Raw genomic sequence first — 19,584 nt, 5'->3', positions numbered from 1 at the left:
ATATATTGGGGCTCTAGGAAATATCATTTTTGCCTGAAAGCTGTATAAATAGATATAATTAAAATAAACATTGAAGCCCAGGTCATATACCAATAGTCTGTGAATATGTATATGAATTCAGACCCCTTACAGAATTCTAAATGCAGTTCAGCAGTTCACTGATGGAGATGTTTGTGACTAATAGCATTCAAACACAGCTTCTCATATAGATTATTTTGTTAACTATATAAAAGAGAACTGTAGAGTTTAAAGTCATTTCAATATAACTAGTCATTTTACAGCTGCTGTGTATTTTTGCTACTTAACAGGCATACTTAAATCTTTGACTTAAGACTTGCTATTTTCAGCTTTTTAAAGAAAAACTGAATATTTGCTAAGCATTATGAAACATTCATAAACATTTTCTTAGAAATCATAATTTGATTGATTTGGTTATATAAAAATATAGCTTGGGGAATGGGTCTTGATTTTGTGTGTGTGTGTGTGTGTGTGTGGTATTATGAGAGAGAGTGATTTTGAGAAGATTTTATAAGAGGGCATTTGATATTCAGTTTTGCTCAGTAATATAAATAATACAATTGAAATAAGTATTTGGAATTCATCACAGTTATCAGAAACATATTTGGAATATGACTTTGTATGTAATAATTTTGTGTCTTCTAATTTAGATGACTCATAAATTACCTCCTCAACACCTTTTTAATCAAAATAACACTTTTTGTTTCACTTTGGTCAGATAAAAGTTCTTGAGTATTTCCTGCTTCTTGGACCTCTCCATGATGGAGTACTGTGAATGAGAATCAACAATAGCAAAGCAGGAAAAGATTGACGGTGTAGTTAGCAGTTGTGCCTTATCTATACATGATTTGGGACAGTTTTGCCAAACATTGAATAATTTTCCTGTGGGAAACTTGAGCCCTAAAAGGAAATGAACATAGCTAAAAGGCTGCATATCACATGGGACTTCGATTTATTTTTAGAATGGCACTATAATGCCATATTTGGATTGAAACAATGTGATAGCCGTACCTTATTTTATTAAAAAGCTATGTTTTCTGAAGAAGCCATTTAATTTTCTATTACATTGTGTATATAGACTCAACATAATAAGTATATAACTGTTCAGCTGATAACCATGCTAAATGTTTTAAAGTTAGCGGCGCTTATTTGGCAAACATTTCTGGAGGCTGTTTTTGGAGTCTGCTTTCTGCAGTAAAAGATTCTTTGGCAGTTCATTGATTATAGAATATAGTTGTCTTTTTGTTGTGCATGTTTGGGGCAAGTCGTTTTCTTACTGGAAGGGAAAAAAGAGTAAAGATGGATTAGTAGCATTGGGTGTTGGTATAGTTAATTGATTGTCTTGAAATAGCAGAGGTCTTTACTAAATGAGTCAGTGATAATAGAGAAACCCAAATGGATTTTTGCCTCTGAGAAATGATTTTTTAAAGATAATCAGCAAAGGTATTTCATTCTGAGCTCCTAGAATGTTTTGGTTAGCACAGTTCATAGGTTTTAAAAAAACAGTCATTGCACCATTTATATTTTGTGTCAGCTTTTCTGCTACCTGATTTATCTTTATAGTTTTATTTGGTTAAAATAAATTGATACAATGGATTTCTGAATTGGATACTATCTAAAATTGCAGATCCCTCACAGTAGTTCACTAAGTTTCAAATATGGGAAAATCTGCCAAGTACACATTTTGCCCTTTGGCTTCTCTCCCAAGATTGGAAATATGCCAACATCATAAATCTCACGTCTGATGGGAAAGAGCTATCACTGATGGCAAGGCCTTATGCTACCTGCCTTCCGTGCAGTATTTAATTTGCTTCTCATAAACTCTGCAAGGCAGTGACCATTGCATAAATTTTACAGATAGGGATATTAAGGCTCAGACCAGTTAAGTGACTTATCCAAGGTCATACAATTAGAAGTAGGGGAGGCAGTTTTCAGAGACAGAACTGCCTGACCCTAGAGTCAGTGTTCTGTCTATCACATTGTGTTCTGTTACATTGTGTGACCTCAGTAGCGCACCTGAAATCCGTCTTCTCTATTCTTTGTCAGAAGTCCAGCTCCAGTCTTCACATAGTTGTAGTCAGATTCTGCAGTGCCTTCAGTTACTTCCATGTTTATGGAAATTTAGTTACAGTTTGTTCTGTGTTTGATGTGTTTGGAATGGAAATTTTAAAACATTAATTACTGAATACAGTAGTAATTACTGAATACAGTATTTCATTTATTTAAATATGTTAAAGATTAATTTCTTGTCTCCCATTGGTCGAGATTTTAAAGTCTTTTATTAAATGTTATTCAGTGGCAGTTTTACTAGAATTACGATTTTTGCCTATAAGAGCAAATCACCAGGATAAATATACAAAGTAATATCTACCCACAAATCCAATTTATACTAAAATTCCTGCTATTGCATTGGTATGGAATAACAGCACGCACTGCAAGTTGAAAGAAAACTGATTTGAAGATCAGTGGTGCTAGTTACATAGGGACAAGTAAAATTATGTTTGCATGAATATACATTTTTATGTTCTTGAAATCTGAATTAAGGTAAAAATGTTTTTGCGCTGTCAGTGTTAAATGAGCCCATCAATCAGATACTTATTTCTAGAATTCTTATTGACTGAACTATGAAATGCTATTGAAGGGTTTTAATTTGTTTTATACAAATACACTGTACCTCATTACTAAGGTATTGACGTACCTTATTAGAATATTTACAATTCAGAAAAGTAGGAAAATGTAAATAAGAAAGAGATTTGGAAAATAGAGATAGAACAGGAAGATAATACACAGATATACAGGCCATGACCTCCTGTATTATTTAAGATTGGGCTGCAAATTTGGTTCTGAGGGTTCTGGAGGCCAAAACAAAAATGGACATTTAATCATTTTCCATGGGGAAAAAAATAGCCAATTTCTTTAGAAGAAACAATTTCTTATAAGCACACTGAGTAATGTGGTAGGAGGTGTCCTCACCACCATGAGATACAAGATTTCTATGGCAATTTTTTAAAAATAGTGTCTCAAAACATGCCAGTAGCACAGTTTCATGAAGGCGGTTCTTTGAGAGGCCAGGATATTGTGGTCTAACAATACATCTATCAAGTGGTCAGCCCTAATCAAAGAATAAAACCATAATAATTTAAAATATTACATATTTTTTTAAAAACCTGAAATGATTAAGATACATGTTGGAGGCCACCTAGCATTTAGAGAAAATGCCTTTTCTTTGAATAATTTACAAAAGGGCCACATGTTGAGACTTTTTTCACTTTGTTTTTATGTTTAAGAGCATCATATATTTCTCTGTGTAATTAGAGCTTTAGCGATTTCTGCTTTTTCATAAACACTGAAGAGCCTTCGTATGAGTAAAAGGAGGAAGCACGTTTTCAAAGTCTGTATCATTTTGATTTTAGTTATAAGAGTCTAGAAGACAAAAGCATTTTTTCATATATTAGGAATTATAAATGCCATTCACTACTGATAAGAGAATTTCTTCACTTTTATAGTATGTTTATTTGGGTTACGAACATGAACTAGAAAGCTGAACCAGTTGGGTTCCAGTCCCAGCTCCTCACTTTGCTTGCCAGGTGATTTAACTTCTTTCCTCATTTGCCAAATGGGGGACATAATAGAGCCCACCTCAGGGGGTTGTTAACACAGGTAGAGCTATATGATATATCTGGTATATAAGGTGCTTAGAACAATGAGTACAGATCCTTGTTCGCTCTAGTTATTATGGCTTAAATAATTATTTTTAAGTCTGTAAAAGTGAGTTTGTCAATAGGAAGTAAGTGGCTCTGAACCTTATATGTATCATATATCCCCTGAGAATTCATTTATTCAGAAAATATTTATTGAGTTCCTACCATTTGTCAGGTACTCTTCTAGGTGCTGGAGATGCATGTGAACAAAACAGAAATCTCTGCCCTCATGAAGCTTCACATTCTAGTGAATCTGTTAAAATCTAAGAATGTTCTTCTTAGAAAAATATACACAAAACTTTGCAGTCAGTGTCAGAGAATTTATGGTAAACCTTAAATCTGTTTATTAAATCTCAGGCTAAGAATACCATACATACCTTCTTTTTATTTTGTCAGAATTCCTGTGAGGCATTCCTTAAGATGGCTACAGTATTTGATTTTAAAAGACAGAGCTATTTTTTAAGCGACAAAATAATTGTTAACTAAAATAATTGTTAACTGTTTTTCTTAATCACCTTTTTTGACTCTGTTAAAATGGTGTTAATAGAAATGCTATTAGATTTTTAACATGACCCATTGAAATGAAATTTCCAGATTTTGCAGGTTTTTGTAGGCCCATCTTCATTTTGCCCAAACACAAGAACATCAGTTTTCATAGGCTTAGAAGTCTTATTCTTCACCTTTTCACTTAAGCAATTCTGCTACTTCCAAAACACATGAAATTAAATTACAAATGACAGGAGTGGGGCTTCCCTGGTGGCGCAGTGGTTGAGAGTCCACCTGCTGCTGCAGGGGACAGGGGTTCGTGCCCCGATCCGGGAAGATCCCACATGCCGTGGAGCGGCTGGGCCTGTGAGCCATGGCTGCTGAGCCTGCGTGTCCAGAGCCTGTGCTCTGCAACGGGAGAGGCCACAGCAGTGAGAGACCCGCATACCGCAAAAAAAAAAAAAAAAAAAAAGGCCCGCATACCGCAAATGACAGGAGTTACATTTAATTAAGAAAAATGATTTTACCTCCAGAAGGTTTTTAGTCCTCATTTATTAATTTTTAAGTATAGTACTCCTTCAATTTCATTTTCCTTCTTTTGAGTTTTTATCCTAGGGAATTAAAAAAACTAAGTCTTTAAAATCACTTCTGACAATCTGTAGCTGACTTTTAAAGAGCAAAATGTAACCAAAAAATTATTTTATTTCTGTGAAACATATTGTAAAGAGAGGATATAGCATGATGGATTTGAGTGGAATTTTGGTGGTATTTGTTTTGTTTTCGTAAGTATTACATGATGGCTTTTAACAAAGCATTTATAACATTTTGGATAGTCTTAAGAAGATCTTTTTCTTTAGGCAACAAGCTACTTTGGAAATAATCTTCTCTGTGCTGGTTATTTCTCATGGCACCCTTCCACTGCATTTTCTTTGTTTGGGTACTTTCTTTTTCTTCCTGCCATTCTTAGCTTTCTATTTTTCAACTTGAGTTTACAAAGGGTGTGTATTCAGAGGGTTTCCGTCAGTTCCCAGTACCTTGTTAATCCTGAGAAGTTACTCAGAGAGCCAATTCTCACAGTAAGGTATAAAAATAGTCATCCAGAAAAATTACAGAATGTGGTACCACTGTGATTTGACCTAATGGACGACTTTCAAAACCAAGATGGGAGAAGGAAACAGCACAAATGTTATTTCCTTAGATTTTTCTCTGCACAGATTATTTTAGACAAGCCTTACAATTTAAGAAAGTAACAAAACGTCACTGTTGCTTTCTTACATACACTAAAAAGAGCATAAGAATTGGGGACAAGAAAGAAATTATCTAGAAATCAATTACATCAACAGAGCCTCCTTTTTATTACTATTGAGCTTGTATCCACAGCATTCATTTCACCAGTTTTATTCCACAAATTTAGTCCAGCATTTTATTGAGTGCCTAATAAGTGCAAATCTTAGTATGATATGTTTGTTTCAATTAGTGAACCAATACTGATATATTACTAGCAGCTGAAGTCCATGTTTTATTTAGATTTCCTTTGTTTATTCTTAATGTCCTTTTTCTCTTCCAGATCCCATCCAGGATGCTTTGTTATATTTAGTCCTTCTGTCTCCTTAGGCTCCTCTTGACTGTGTTTCAGTTTCTTAGACTTTCCTTGTTTTTGATGACTTTGGCAGCTTTAAGGAATACTGGTCAGGTATTTTATAGAATGTCCCTCATTTGGAATTTGATGTTTTTCTCATAAGATTATGAGTTTAGGGGAAAAAGAACACATAGGTAAAGTCCCATTTTCATTACCTCATATCAAGGGTATGTACTATCAACATGACTTGTCACTATTAGTGTGGACGTTGGTCATCTGGCTAAGGTCATGTTTGTCAGATTTCTCCATTGTCGTTACTCTTTTTTTCCCCCTTACCATACTGTACTCTTCAGAAGGAAGACACTGTGCACAGCCCACACAGGAGTGGGCTCCCTCCATGAGGGCAGGGTGGTTTTTTTTGTGTGTGTTTCTTTTCTGGCTGCGCCGCACGGCATGCAGGATCTTAGTTCCCCGACCAGGGGTCGAACCTGCGCCCCCCTGTGGTAGAAGCACAGAGTCTTAACCACTGGACCGGCAGGGAAGTCCCAGGGCAGGGTGTTTTCATAAATTATTTGGAATTCTTCTTCATGGGAGATTTGTCTCTTTTCCCCCCATTTATTTACTTATTTGGTTATTTATTTATATAAGTATAGATTCATGGATATTTATTTTATACTTTAGATTATAATCCAGTAATACTTCATTAATTTTGTTGCTTACATTGTTCCAGCTTTGGCTACTGGGAACTCTGGCTCATGTTTCCCTTTGACATGTTCCCATCGTTGTGGGTTTGTTTTCTTTGTGGTGTGAGTCAGGGGGGAAGTTCTTCCTTACTCTTTGGCAATTCTAGGTGTTCCAGGATCATCTTGTATATTTCCTGCCCCAGCACTAAAATCAGCCATTTCCACAAGGAGCCTGGTTCCTTTTATTAGTAAATGGTATTAGAAACCAAGATCCTGGCACTAGGTGTGCTCATTGCTACTGGGTGTTATTGCTTCTAGGCCATGGCAACTGACAGGACAAGGAAATATATGCATGATAGTGCTTTTTTTTTTTTTTTTAACATCTGTCAGCATGTGGGTTCAGCAAACAATGCATTGGAATTAGAATGGGATGGAGTCAGTAAACTTTATGTGTAGTTCTTTGCAACTTTAGGTACAGTTCTTAGTTACATACAGACTAGAAGGAGGCCAAGACAAGTACATAAGTGACTATTCCAAAACAGCAGGGCAGCTGCTGTGAGGGTGCTACCAGTGTGGTATATAAATTGGTACAACTTTTCTGGAGGACAAATTGGCATTGTACGTCAAAATCCAAACACAAGAGTTACGCTGGATCTTTGGGGGAAAGGAGTGATTGTGGAAATAATCTCTTCCCCCTTAAGAATCATGGCTCTACTTTACAGCCTTGTTTATAGCAAAAGGAGTAGAACAGCCTGAATCTTCTGAAGTCAGAGATTTGGCCTAGTAAATTATGGTATAGCCATGTGACGGGTTACTGTGCATTAAAAATGCTAGAGTAGGATAACTGTCAGATAACAGGGAAAAAGGCTCACAACATTTTACAGTTAGTAAAATTAGTAAGTTAGTTAAATTAATTTTCAAAACAATGTAAGCTCATTTTATAAAAATAATTATATAGAAAGTTAGATATATGCTTATCAAACATTAGCTACAGTGAAATTATCTTTTTTCTCATTTTCCCCAGTATTATTATTGTAAGGAAGCAAAAATGTTTTATTAAAATAAGAAAACAAAAAGGGTTTGTTATTATACTAAGAAAATAAAAGGTTAGATTTTTCCTTTTAAGTTGCAGTAAGGTATATCATTAATTTGGAGTTATGTTTGGGGAACAGTGACTAGTCCCATTTGACAGGAGTATGGGAAGGGGAAATAAAAAAGATTTGGATTTTAGTGTGAGGTATTAATTCTTAGTATTTGTTTAGTGAATAAATTTTAAAGTGCTATTATTTTAGAGTATGGTATTTAATGAAATTATTTCCAACAATGTATGTATGTATTCCATTATATGGATGGTAATTTGTTTATCTCTTTTTTTATGAATGGACATTTGGGATTTCTAGTTTTTGACCATTACAAATAAGGTTATTATGAATATTTTTGTACATTTTTGGTTTTCTTTTGGACACATGTTTTTCTCCTGTGTGATACTTAGGAGTGAAATTGCTGGGTCTCTGTAAATGCCTATTTAACTTTACAGGAAACGGCCATGTAATTCACTAAAGTGGATGTATCATTTTATATCTCCATTAGCAACAGTTAAAAGGGTTCCAGTTGTTTCATATCCTCACCAACATTTGGTATTGTCTTTTTATTTTAGCCAGTCTAATATGTTTCAATGTGTATGTTTAGAGTTTCTGAATTGTGTATACTGTTTGTATTGCTGCTTGAAATATAAGGGACAATATACAATATGGCACTATAATTACAGGGTTTCATTTAAATCTTTACTACGTTGCAGATACAGAAATATACAGGCTTTGAAGAATTGACTTTTGTAAAACGCAGCAAACATTTTTAAGATTCATTATTACATGAAAAAAAGTGTTCAAAGGTAAATACATTTCAAGTTGTTGTAGCTTGTTTGTGACAGAATTTCTGCAAGTAAAACATAAAAGGTTAATCAGTAGTAACATGTCAGTATATTCAAAATCATTACAAAAATCTTCTCTCTGGTCATGTTGCTGGTGACAAATTATTGTGTTGTATATTTAGAGAAGGGCTTGGCAAACTGCAGCAAATCCAGCATGCTTCTTGTTTTGAAAATAAAGTTTTATTAGAATGCAGAAATGCTTGTTTATTTACATATTGTCTATGGCTACTTTTTCTCTACAAAGGGAGAGTTGAGTAAATATCTGCCATCTGGCTCTTAACAGAAAAAGTTTGCAAAATGTTAATACTGCATGATCATATGGCAGTTTTGTTTTTTTCTGGAGATTAAAGCTGTTTTTCTTACGGTAAATGAAGCAACCAAAACATAAAGCCAGTTGATAAAGAAGAACTACTTCTGCCATCACTTCAGTAGTTTTCAGGACCTGTCACCTTACAGTAGTTTTGCCATTCCCTGTTCTTTTAAGGTTTATGTCTGCATGATTGCCTCAAGTACATTTGTAAAAGCTTGTTCTCTTGTTAAGCCATTTTACTAATTATAGTATGGTGAAAGGATGTATTTGGTTGACTTAATCAATTTGGCCATGAATAGTGTCAGCCAATATGCCTTGTGCTAGCAAGTTCCCAATGTCAGCTACATTTATGTTTAACTCCTTAGAAATAAAAGGACTATGTATTGTGGTATAAATCTTAATTTTATCAGCACTTGGGTTTTGATATTTTACAAAAGCTCTTTGCTGTGTTCTCTTAGGAAGGAATCATCCATAACGTTACTGATTTGTTTTCAGAATCTTTTCAAATTTAACGATGTCATTATTCTGATAGGAACTTACTGAATTCATCATTGTTAGAATTTTTGGATCATTTTTGTACAGCTTGGCCTCTGGCAAGTCAAATGGATTTATTCCCAAGTTCTTCAGCATATTTCCTAAGACCAAATATTTTAAGCAAGTGGTTCACATGGAACTCCTCGATTTATTATCATTCTTGAAGGCTTCAAAAATTCAGCATGTGAATTTTCAAAATCACCTAATCTCAAGGGCATTTTCCCCCTTACTTATCTGATGACTCCCATGATCAAATGGTTGAGGGATGGCAGATGGATGAGAACTAACCAGTTACAGAGTTTTTTCAGTTTTTGTTGTATTCCCATTCTATGTGCATTTGAATGTCCAAGTCATACATCTCATAATTGTATATCCTTTTTCAAGTTATCTTTATCATCAGTCTAATATGACTGATAAAACTGACATAAAATATTTTGAAGCTTTCCATATTCCTCTCAATTCTTCATATAATTTTCTAACCTTCATGCTTGTCCTAAGCCAGAATCTATCATTCTTAGCATGTTTCAGAACTTTAATTGTTGTTTCATAAAATTCCTAGAGTGAATTCATCTGACATTTAAAAAAATCTGAATTCTCTTTTGGAAATATTCCAGTGGATATATAATTCAAGAACAGAATTAACAACTTTTTCAGAATAATTTCTTGTGGCTGAACTCCAAATATAGATCAATAAAATGTCCATTCATCTTTTCTGGAAAGTTTTGTCAATGTGAAATTTATTTTAATGATTGTTTTAGTGCTTTAAGTCCCCTTTCTTGTTTTTGTTTTCAAGTCCCAGAACTTTTCAGAAACTACTTAATGCTGCTTTGGGTCATCTTCCTTCAGTGCTTTGAAATTATCATTCTGATTTTCCAAATCTCCATTGATTGAATTACTTTCTGCAGAGTGTTCCAGGTGGTAGCCCTCCTATCATTGCACAAGAAATCATTCTCCTTGGTAGACACTTTGGCTGGCTAGCTCATTGTGGTTTTAATTGGCATTGTCCTGGTAACTACCTTTTCATTTGCTTATTTGCCATTTGTATATTTTCTTTTATAAAGTGCTCAATTTTTGTCCATTTTAGTAATTGTCTCTTTCTTTAAGTTCTGTATATATTCTGGGTACAGTTCCTTTTGAGATATATGTACCGCTTGCCTATTTCTTTTCTTAATGGCATATTTTATAAGCAGAACATTTTTAATTTTAGTTCAGTTCAGTTTATTATTTTTCCTCTTAATGATTCTAGGGGTGCAATAAGTTTTTGTCATGCTGCAGTTTCACAGTTGAAGCTGGGACTATTTATGGTCTGTTGTTTGAGCTGTTCATGAAACAGAGATTTATTTCAAATAAAGATTTCTTAATTCCCAGTATGCCTGTGGTTTTCTCTTTGTGTTGCTATTTTACATTCTGTGTGTTGGTTAAAATTAAAACTGAGTTCAAGAGAATTCCCTGGTGGTCCAGAGGTTAGGAGGACTCGGCGCTTTCACTGCAGGGCCCAGGTTCAATCCCTAGTTGGTGAACTAAGATCCCGCAAGTCGTGTGGCGTGGCCAAAAATAAATAAATTAAAAAAACTGAGTCCAAGAGAATTCGCATATCCTAGGCTGAATAAAAATTGTTAATCCACAATAATATAGCATATGTTTTTGATACAGACTCCTTTTCCTTGTCATTTCTCTTGATAATTGCAGGATGATTTGATTTATTTTGCATTTAGAGCTAGACTCAGTCTGTGTTCTGTTTCTTTCTCATGACAGTTATTTTCTCTCGCCTGCATATGACACAATTTGGAAGTCACTAATGAGTCAATCATTATAGCAGTCTTGGTTTTTTCAGGTATTTAGTTGGAATGTCTTATAAATTATTAATAAGGTTCTTTTCTGATTTCATTTAGTGCCTCTTTCACATGAGTTTTGAATTAATAAACATTAGCATTAGAGATTCTAGTTTAGGGAGAGCTGTTGACCACATGAGCATTGCCATCACTCAATCTTAAGGAAGCTTTTGGACTTTTATTCGATATATTTATCAAGCACTGAGTATGTGTCATGCATTGTGCTAGGCTCTGTGGAAGTTACAAAACTAAAGTACAATTTCTGCCCCTACATGAATAGCTTTATAGGAAGATAAGATATACAAAAATAAAAATAATACATATTCTAGGAACCATATGGTTGAGTGTTCTGTATGTCAGTGTGTGTGTGTGCGCACACGCACATGTGCATTTGTGTGGATGGGTGTGTGCTTGTGTGAGTGTGTGTGTTCAGAGGACAGCCCCAGCTGTCAGCCATGCTGGAGACTGCTCACTTTCACTTTTATCAAGTGTTTCATGTACACGTCAGACAATACTGGAATCTCTTTACATGTTTATAATTTATAGACACATTTAATGTAACCCTCACTACAACTTTATAAGGTAGATGCTATTAGCCAGAGAAGATAAGAAGCTCACCTAAAGTTTTTTAGCCAAGTAAGAGATGAGCCAGCTTTCAAACCCAGATATGTCTGACTCTAAGCTATGCCCCTGGTTCTAAGGCCTTAAGGTAAAGATGGATTGACATCATTCCCATCATTTAGGTACATATAGCTAAATTAGTACTGGGAATTCTTAATCTAAAGGACCTGCATCATCCTGGGTCTCTTTTTCGATTGTATGAGTATCCCCTTTTGTTTGTTTTTCCATTTTAAAATCACCTTTATTTAGATGTAATTTATATACAGTAAAATTCACCAGTTTTAAGTGAACAACTCAATATGTTTTAATTACCACCACAGATATGATGGATAATAATTCCATCACTTCAAAAAGTTCTCTAATACCTCTTAAAAATCAGTCTTCTCTTGGGCTTCCCTGGTGGCACAGTGGTTGAGAGTCCGCCTGCTGATGCAGGGGACACGGGTTCGTGCCCCGGTCCGGGAGGATCCCACATGCCGCGGAGCGGCTAGGCCCGTGAGCCATGGCCGCTGAGCCTACGCGTCTGGAGCCTGTGCTCCGCAACGGGAGAGGTCACAGCAGTGAGAGGCCCGTGTAACGCAAAAAAAAAAAAAAAAAAATCAGTCTTCTCCCTTTAGCCGCAGCCTCATCCAAACACTGATCTGCTTTCCTCGTCCAAACACTGATCTGCTTTATATAACTTATGATTTTGCTTTTCTATAATTTCATGTACATGGAATTATAGAAAATAGTCTCTTGTGTCTGTCTTCTTTCACATAGTCTAATGCTTTTGAGGTATATCTTATGGCGTGTATCAGTAAGTTTTTTCTCTTTTTATTGCTGAGTAGTATTCTATCACTATATGCACATACCACAGTTTATTTATCCATTTACCCATTGGAGCACATTTGCATTGTTTCCAGTATGGGCTATTAAGAATGAAGCTGCTATGGACATTTGAGTTCAAGTATTTGCATATATTTGTATTTTCATTTCTCTTGGATAAATACATAGGAGTGGAATCACTGAATTGTATGGGAAGTGTACGTATAACTTTATATATAAGAAACTTCCAAACTGTTTCTGAAGTATTTGTACCATTTTGCATTCCCACCAGCAATGTATGAGAGTTCCAGCTGTTTCTCACCCTTTGCCAGTCCTTGGTATATTGGGTCCTTTTAATTTTAACATTTAGTGGGCTTGTAGAGGAATCTCATTGTGGTTTTAATTTATATTTTGCTGATAACTAATGATGTTGAAATTTTTTTATGTGCTTATTTGCCATCTATATGTCTTATTTTATGAAGTGTCTATTCAGTATTTTACCACCATTTCCCCCCTTTTAAAATCAATTGTTTGTCTTATTTTGAGAGTTATATATCTGGATTCAACTCCATTATCAGATAGATTTTATAGGTAATTTATGCTATAAATTCATGGTCATGGCTTACATTTTCATGTTTTTAACAGTGGTTTTTGAATATTAAAAATTTTTAATTTGATGAAGTCCAGTTTATCATTTTTTCTTTTCTGATTCTTTGACTCATAGGGACCCCTCTACGTAGCTCTACAGCTCTCTTTCTGTTCAACTTTGCCTCTCCAGTACTCTGAGCTATAAATTCTAGCTACCTTGCCCTCCCTGAATCCTGCTCTCTTTTTTCTCAGCTCAGGGAGGCACTCGCTATCCCCAGCTCTGTTTCAGTTCCTTCTCCATGTGCTACAGCCTGGAAGCTGCCACCAGACAAATAGCTGTTGTAGTCTTAGGTCTCACCTTGGATTTTGTCCTGTCAGGGATCACCACAGTTCTGAGCTGCCTTAACTGCTGTTAATGATGCATTTAAAAACTAGTAGCCTGACAATAAATCTCTTTGGAAAGCAGTTTGGCAATGTCTTTGAAGGTTTAAATAGTTTACAGGTTAAGAAAGATAGGCTTTAAAGATGGTTCACCAGAGATGGAGTTTGAGGTGGTAAGACTAGTGTTTAAGGGTACAGACTTGTAATGAGTAGTAAATAAGCCAGAGATCTAATGCACAGTATTATAAATATAGACAGTAATGTACTATAATTATGTAATGTGATATTGCTATAGCAATCATATTCCAATATAGTATACATGTATCAAAAGTAATATGCTGTACCCTTTAAATTTACACAATGTTACATGTCAAATTTATTCAGTAAAAAAAAAAAATCTTTTTTAATGTAAAGTTAGTTCAAACCCCACAACTGTAAAATATTTATGGCCCTGGGAACCTAATTACCTGAAAGGCTAGAGAAATTACCCGATAAGAAAGAATATCACTCATTTTTCACTTGAAACAGGAGTATCAGGCTCTTGGATGGTGTGCTGAATATGATGTAGTCTTACCAAGAAGAATCAAGTCTATTGTCTTAGCTATGAAGACAATGCATTGTTAAAACAGAAGGTCATGTTTTTGTGTTCTAGTTATTTACCATGTGAGCAAATAAAATTTAACAAGGGGAAGCTATTAGAAATAGCTGGATGCTTGACATATTTTATGACATTATTGACATTTGTTCAGTATTAGTAACTCATTGTAGAAGAGGAAACAGTTTTTCTCCATTGGTAAAAGCAAGGAATATTTTCCCATAGCCTGTTTGAATCCCTTGGCATTTAATAGTCTAGTTTCCTATTGAGTAGACCACTATGTGAATTTTTATGCCATTTGTCCCTAGGATAAACCCCAATCAAGGGATTTCTCTTTTCCCTTTGAGAACCTGGCACATGAGTTTTGTGCCAAAGGATCAATTAAAGCAGCAATTTTTGTACCCAGTTTTTCTAACGGGAGCACTTTGCCTCCTTCTTTTGAGGTTAGGTTGAGTGTTTTCCTGGGGGCAGTCTATTTTGAATCACATTTTCCCTCTTACGATAGAAAGGTTACCAGCTGCACTTCCTTGCAACAGGGGTGGAATAGAAATGAGGTGTATAGAGTGAAATGGGTTGATTTTCTTTCATCTTTTTTTCCCCTTAATATTTGCTTTTGCTTTGGCTTCCCTGAAGACACAATAATTCTGGGCATGCATATATGTATGTATGTCCCTGCAGCATTTTAAAGCATGTAAATGAGAAGACCTTGTTGTGTAAGCCCAAACAAGTACGGACGTAATTGACTACTAAACCTTCTCTTTCCTAATGTTTGCACAGGAGTCTCCCCAGGACAGTGCTATCACTCGTGATATTAACCGGACATTCCCAGCGCATGACTACTTTAAGGACACAGGAGGAGATGGACAAGATTCCTTATATAAAATATGCAAGGTATTTCATATGAAAAAAAAAGACCCAGGTTTTTTTTTTTTTTTTTTAATTTTTGGCTGCGTTGGGTCTTCGTTGCTGCACACGGGCTTTCTCTAGTTGAGGCGAGAGGGAGCCACTCTTCACTGCAGTACGTGGGCTTCTCATAGCCGTGGCTTCTCCACAGTGAGAGAGCACGGATTCTAGGCGTGCGGGCTTCAAGTAGTTGAGGCACGCACGCTCAGTAGTTGTGGCTTGCGGGCTCTAGAGCGCAGGCTCAGTAGTTGTGACGCACAGGCTTAGTTGCTCTGCGGCATGTGGGATCCTCCCAGACGAGAGCTCGAACCCATGTCCCCTGCAGTGGCAGGCAGATTCTTAGGCACTGAGCCACCAGGGAGGTCCAAGACTCAGTTTTAAATGGTGATTCTGGTTCTTTGAAATTATGCAAAGGATAACTACAAAACGTAATTTGTATTTGATGTTCAAGAATGCAAAAAAATGAGAGAAAAGTCTTTGTAAAATCAACAGTAACAACACAATTTTAGATTCATAATGAACAGGATATAATTAAAAATAAAATGGTAGGATTTCTTTTACCCTTTTAATCTAGCTCTCCCTCACTTTCCTGCAGAATGTCCCAGAAAGAAACCCTGTGCTGACTCTCATCCCTTACTTCTGACCCCAATGCACTCTTGTTTCTCTCTCATGATGATCTTCATTGCAGCTCTCTGCTCCTGACTTCTCACCCTCCTGGTTAAGCTCTCACTTCTCTAACTACTTCGCTGATTCTCTCATGATTTTCCTCTCTCTCTGCCTGCTCCTAAAACAGAGGCCTTCCCCTAGGTGCTCAGTCACTGGTTCCTGTAGCTCTACACTGTCTCCATGGGTGACCCTTTCCACTCCCACAGCTTCAGCTATCACCACTGCACAGATGTTCCCAAATCTATGTTAACTCAAGGCCTAAATTTCCAGCTGCTCATTGGTCTCCATGTAAAAGTCTGTCAAGTACATCAGACAAAACAGGTCTAAAACTAGCGTTCATTTAAAAAAACACTTTATTATGAAAATTTTCAAACATACATAAAAGTTGAATAGTGTAAATAAATTTGTATATATCTCTGTCCAGTTTGAATATTTATCAATATATTGCCACAGTTGCTTCATCTATCCTTTTAAAAAAATTTTCCTGAAGTACTTTAAAGCAAACCTCAGACATCACAATCCTAAACTCTTCACCGTACATCTCTAAAAATAAGATCATTATCCACCTGTATCATCCATCATTATCCATCAGTACCATCCAATAGCCACTCCATATTCAGATTTCCCTAAATGTCTTTATACATTTAGTTAGAATCAGGGTCCAGCAATATTCATACTGTGGTTAGTTGTTATATCTCTTTTAATTAAAAACAGTCCTCCTTTTTTTCCCCATGCCATTTTCTTGCTGAAGATACAATCATTTCTCTGTTATTTTCTAGTTCCTTCCTTTGGCCACGTTCAGTTTGATATGATTGATGTCTCTTTAAGCCGTACTTCCCTCACTATTCACTGCCCTGGTACAGGCCACTATGATATGTTGCTGGCACTTTTTTACAAAAGCCGCCTTGCATTAGTCTCCCTGCCTTTGGGTTCTAGCCTATTTATTATTTTCTCTGTGTTGACCCTAGAATTGGATCATTTTAGTGGCCTCCACTAGACCCACTAAAACCTTTAGTGCTTTCTCTAACCCACAAAATGAAATAAAAATTCCTTAGTTCATTTCATGGTCCTAGATTCATTAGCTTAGTACTAAAGGCATTTTGTAATATATCCAGGCTTACTCCCTAAATATTTTATGCTTCATTTACATTGAACTTCTCACTGTACTCTGGTTGATTTACTTGTCAAACTTCCCAACTGAACTGTGAAGTTCTCAAGGGCAAGAATCATTTCTTACATATGTTAGCATCTATAGCACTTGCACAGTGCACACCATATTATAGTAGGTGCTCATTAAATGTTGATGATTAATGAAATGCCTTTTCTTCCCCATATTTCATTACAGCCCCCATGAACCTTATATTTCAAACATTTCCTGATTGTATTATATACATGAAAGTACTTTCAAACTTTCGGGAAATGTTTGAAATATAAAGCATTCCTTCTATGAGCCTGAAAAATGCTCCCCTCCATTCTCTACCTATAGAAATTCAATACATTTTTATCTTAGTACATAATTGATTAAGCCATGTGCTGAGCACTTTACTTGAGAGGACTGAGAATAATTCATCAGCTCTGTTATATAAATACTGTGATTGTTCTCATCTTACAAATAAGGAATATAAGCAATGGGCCTAAGAGCCAGACCTAGACATTAGCAATTGTGAGATTTCAGCCCAACTCGTCTAACTGTGAGGCCTCTATTCTTTTTTGACTAATTGACTGTCGATTGGTACCTTCATCAGTTTTGTCAAACTGCATTCCACAGAGCTGTGTTGGCATATATTACTACTAGTTTTTAACAGTCTTAACAAAATGGGTATTAACTCGTTAATTTTTACTGATTTGATAGGTGGAAAGTGGTCTCATTAAATTACAAAAGATCATTTCTAAATCCCTCTGTGCTTCTTGTCTTTGGAAAAGCATATGTGTTTCTCGTTCTGTAACCCTCTCATCAGATAAGCTTTGACAAAATGGGGGATATAATGAGATTATATTGAATTCTACCTGAATTTATGAAAGCATGGTTACATATAAAAACATAAGCAGTGATTGGTGAGTGCCTGCTATGTAAAATATATATATATGTATATATTTTAAAAGCTATAGTTTCACCAAAAGCTAATGATAAAATCCCATGTGTATATTAACTTGTCATCTAATAAACGTTGGCATCACATTTTGCTAAGTGATCTGAAATTTAAATATACCCATTTCTAAGTTGCTTTCTTGGGACATAGAAGAACCTTGGGGAACAAAATGGAGAATAAAGAGAGTTTCATCAGAAATAAATTTGTCAAACAGGGAATAGCGTCCTGAATCTATCGGAATTCCCCTTTCCCCCCACAACTTACATGAGAACTATAAATATTAACCATAAGAACAAGACTCTGAAGAACAACTACAGAACCAAAGAGTAACCCACAGGACTGTTTGATGTCAATATTCTGTTCATGATAACGTTCAGAAGAGATGAGTTGTAATCACCTGCTGCCAAGGAAAATACAAATGAAAATTCCAAAGAACCCACAAATGGTTTCAGAGTAATCCCTCTTATCAGAAAAGTTATCACTGGCATTGTGGAAAGGATTTATTTTGACATCTTTGCCAAAAGATTTTTTTTCCCAGAAAGAAAAATGAATAGCAATAACAATGTTTAGTGAGTGCCTGCTGTATGTGTTGAGGTGCTGGCTAGGTTGAATAGGACATCGCCCCAGCCTCTAAGAAGTTCATAGTCTAGTAGAGAAGATGGACATTTAAAATGCAGTGTGGTAAGTGCTATAATAACCATACATTTGTAACAAGTACCATAGAGGTACCGAGGAGAGAGAGAATCCTGGAGGAACGGAATATGTTTGGAGCCTCAGTTAAGAACACGTTTTTCAGACAGAGAAGAGGGAAAAGCATGAGCAAAGACAGGCGGAATGACAACTTTTTTTTTAGTGCTAAAATGGTTTTTGCTTAACCATACCACTCCTTGGCTACAGGAAGTGGCGTGGTGACAGCTTTATTTATAATAAAGAAAAATTGGAATTGAAGAGAAACGTTTGCATCATTCAGTGCCCATCAGAATGCCACAGTGGAGTGTGGGTAGCATCTTCGAGGTTCCCGTGTTCAAGTTCCTATAAGGCAACTATGACTCAAGAGTGACTACATTCATTTACACCTCGTGTGTTGTTTTTTCCCCCCAGGCTTATTCTGTGTATGATGAAGAAATTGGCTATTGCCAGGGCCAGTCATTTCTTGCTGCTGTTCTGCTTCTCCATGTGAGTAATTAGGTCTCTGTGTATGACTTACACATGTCCTGCCTCAGCTTATACTAGCCTTAGACTTGATCATGTTTTTTTATTTCCTTTGGCCAGGCTTTAGCGCATGAGGGTTAACTCCTATATCTGGAAACCTTTTCCTTAAATTAATACAGTGTCATCATGGGAGAGAAACATGGTAAAAAATAAATGACAGTGTTGAAAATTGGTACAAGGGTAGACTTTTTTTATTACTAGGGTGATTGGATAGACTTTAGTCTTGATTGAACCCTTTGGGGACATTTTATCCTCTCTAAAGTAGCTGCTGTCATCAGTCTTTGTTTTGAGATTTATGTATTGGGGTGGAAAGGAGGCAGAGAAGTTGGGTTGCTTTAGCACCATTTTATTCATTTGTTCATTCATTCAGCAAAGACCTTTACCCTCCATCTTACTGATGTTTTTTTAAATCCACAACAAAATTGAAAAAATGTTAAGGTGAACACTCACATACTCTTGACCTGATATATCAGTATTCTTCCACACTGCTTTCTCTGCATCTCTCTCTCTTTTCCCTCTTTTTCACACACAAATACACACACACACACACTTCTTTTTTTTTAATGGAAAAGAAATTTTTTGAAATTATTTTTGGAAAATAAGTAGCAGACATCAAGATACTCCACTCCTAAATACTTGTGCATGTATCTC

The 19,584-nt window shown here is 35.8% G+C and overlaps 1 protein-coding gene across 4 annotated transcripts in view; it reads left to right on the top strand.

Annotated features, from left to right (window-relative positions):
* RABGAP1 (RAB GTPase activating protein 1) overlaps positions 1-19,584 on the top strand; it is a 152,968-nt gene that overhangs the window by 99,074 nt on the left and 34,310 nt on the right. For all 4 annotated transcript variants that reach the window (XM_081236283.1, XM_081236284.1, XM_081236286.1 and 1 more), the window contains 2 exons: positions 14,840-14,953; positions 18,823-18,897. In XM_081236283.1, coding sequence (XP_081092409.1) covers positions 14,840-14,953; positions 18,823-18,897 — 189 coding nt within the window. The remainder of the gene's footprint in view (positions 1-14,839; positions 14,954-18,822; positions 18,898-19,584) is intronic.

This window comes from Mesoplodon bidens (assembly GCF_964165515.1).
Source record: "Mesoplodon bidens genome assembly, chromosome: 6".
NCBI lineage: Eukaryota > Metazoa > Chordata > Mammalia > Artiodactyla > Ziphiidae > Mesoplodon > Mesoplodon bidens.
This window is presented reverse-complemented; position numbering and strand designations above follow the sequence as displayed.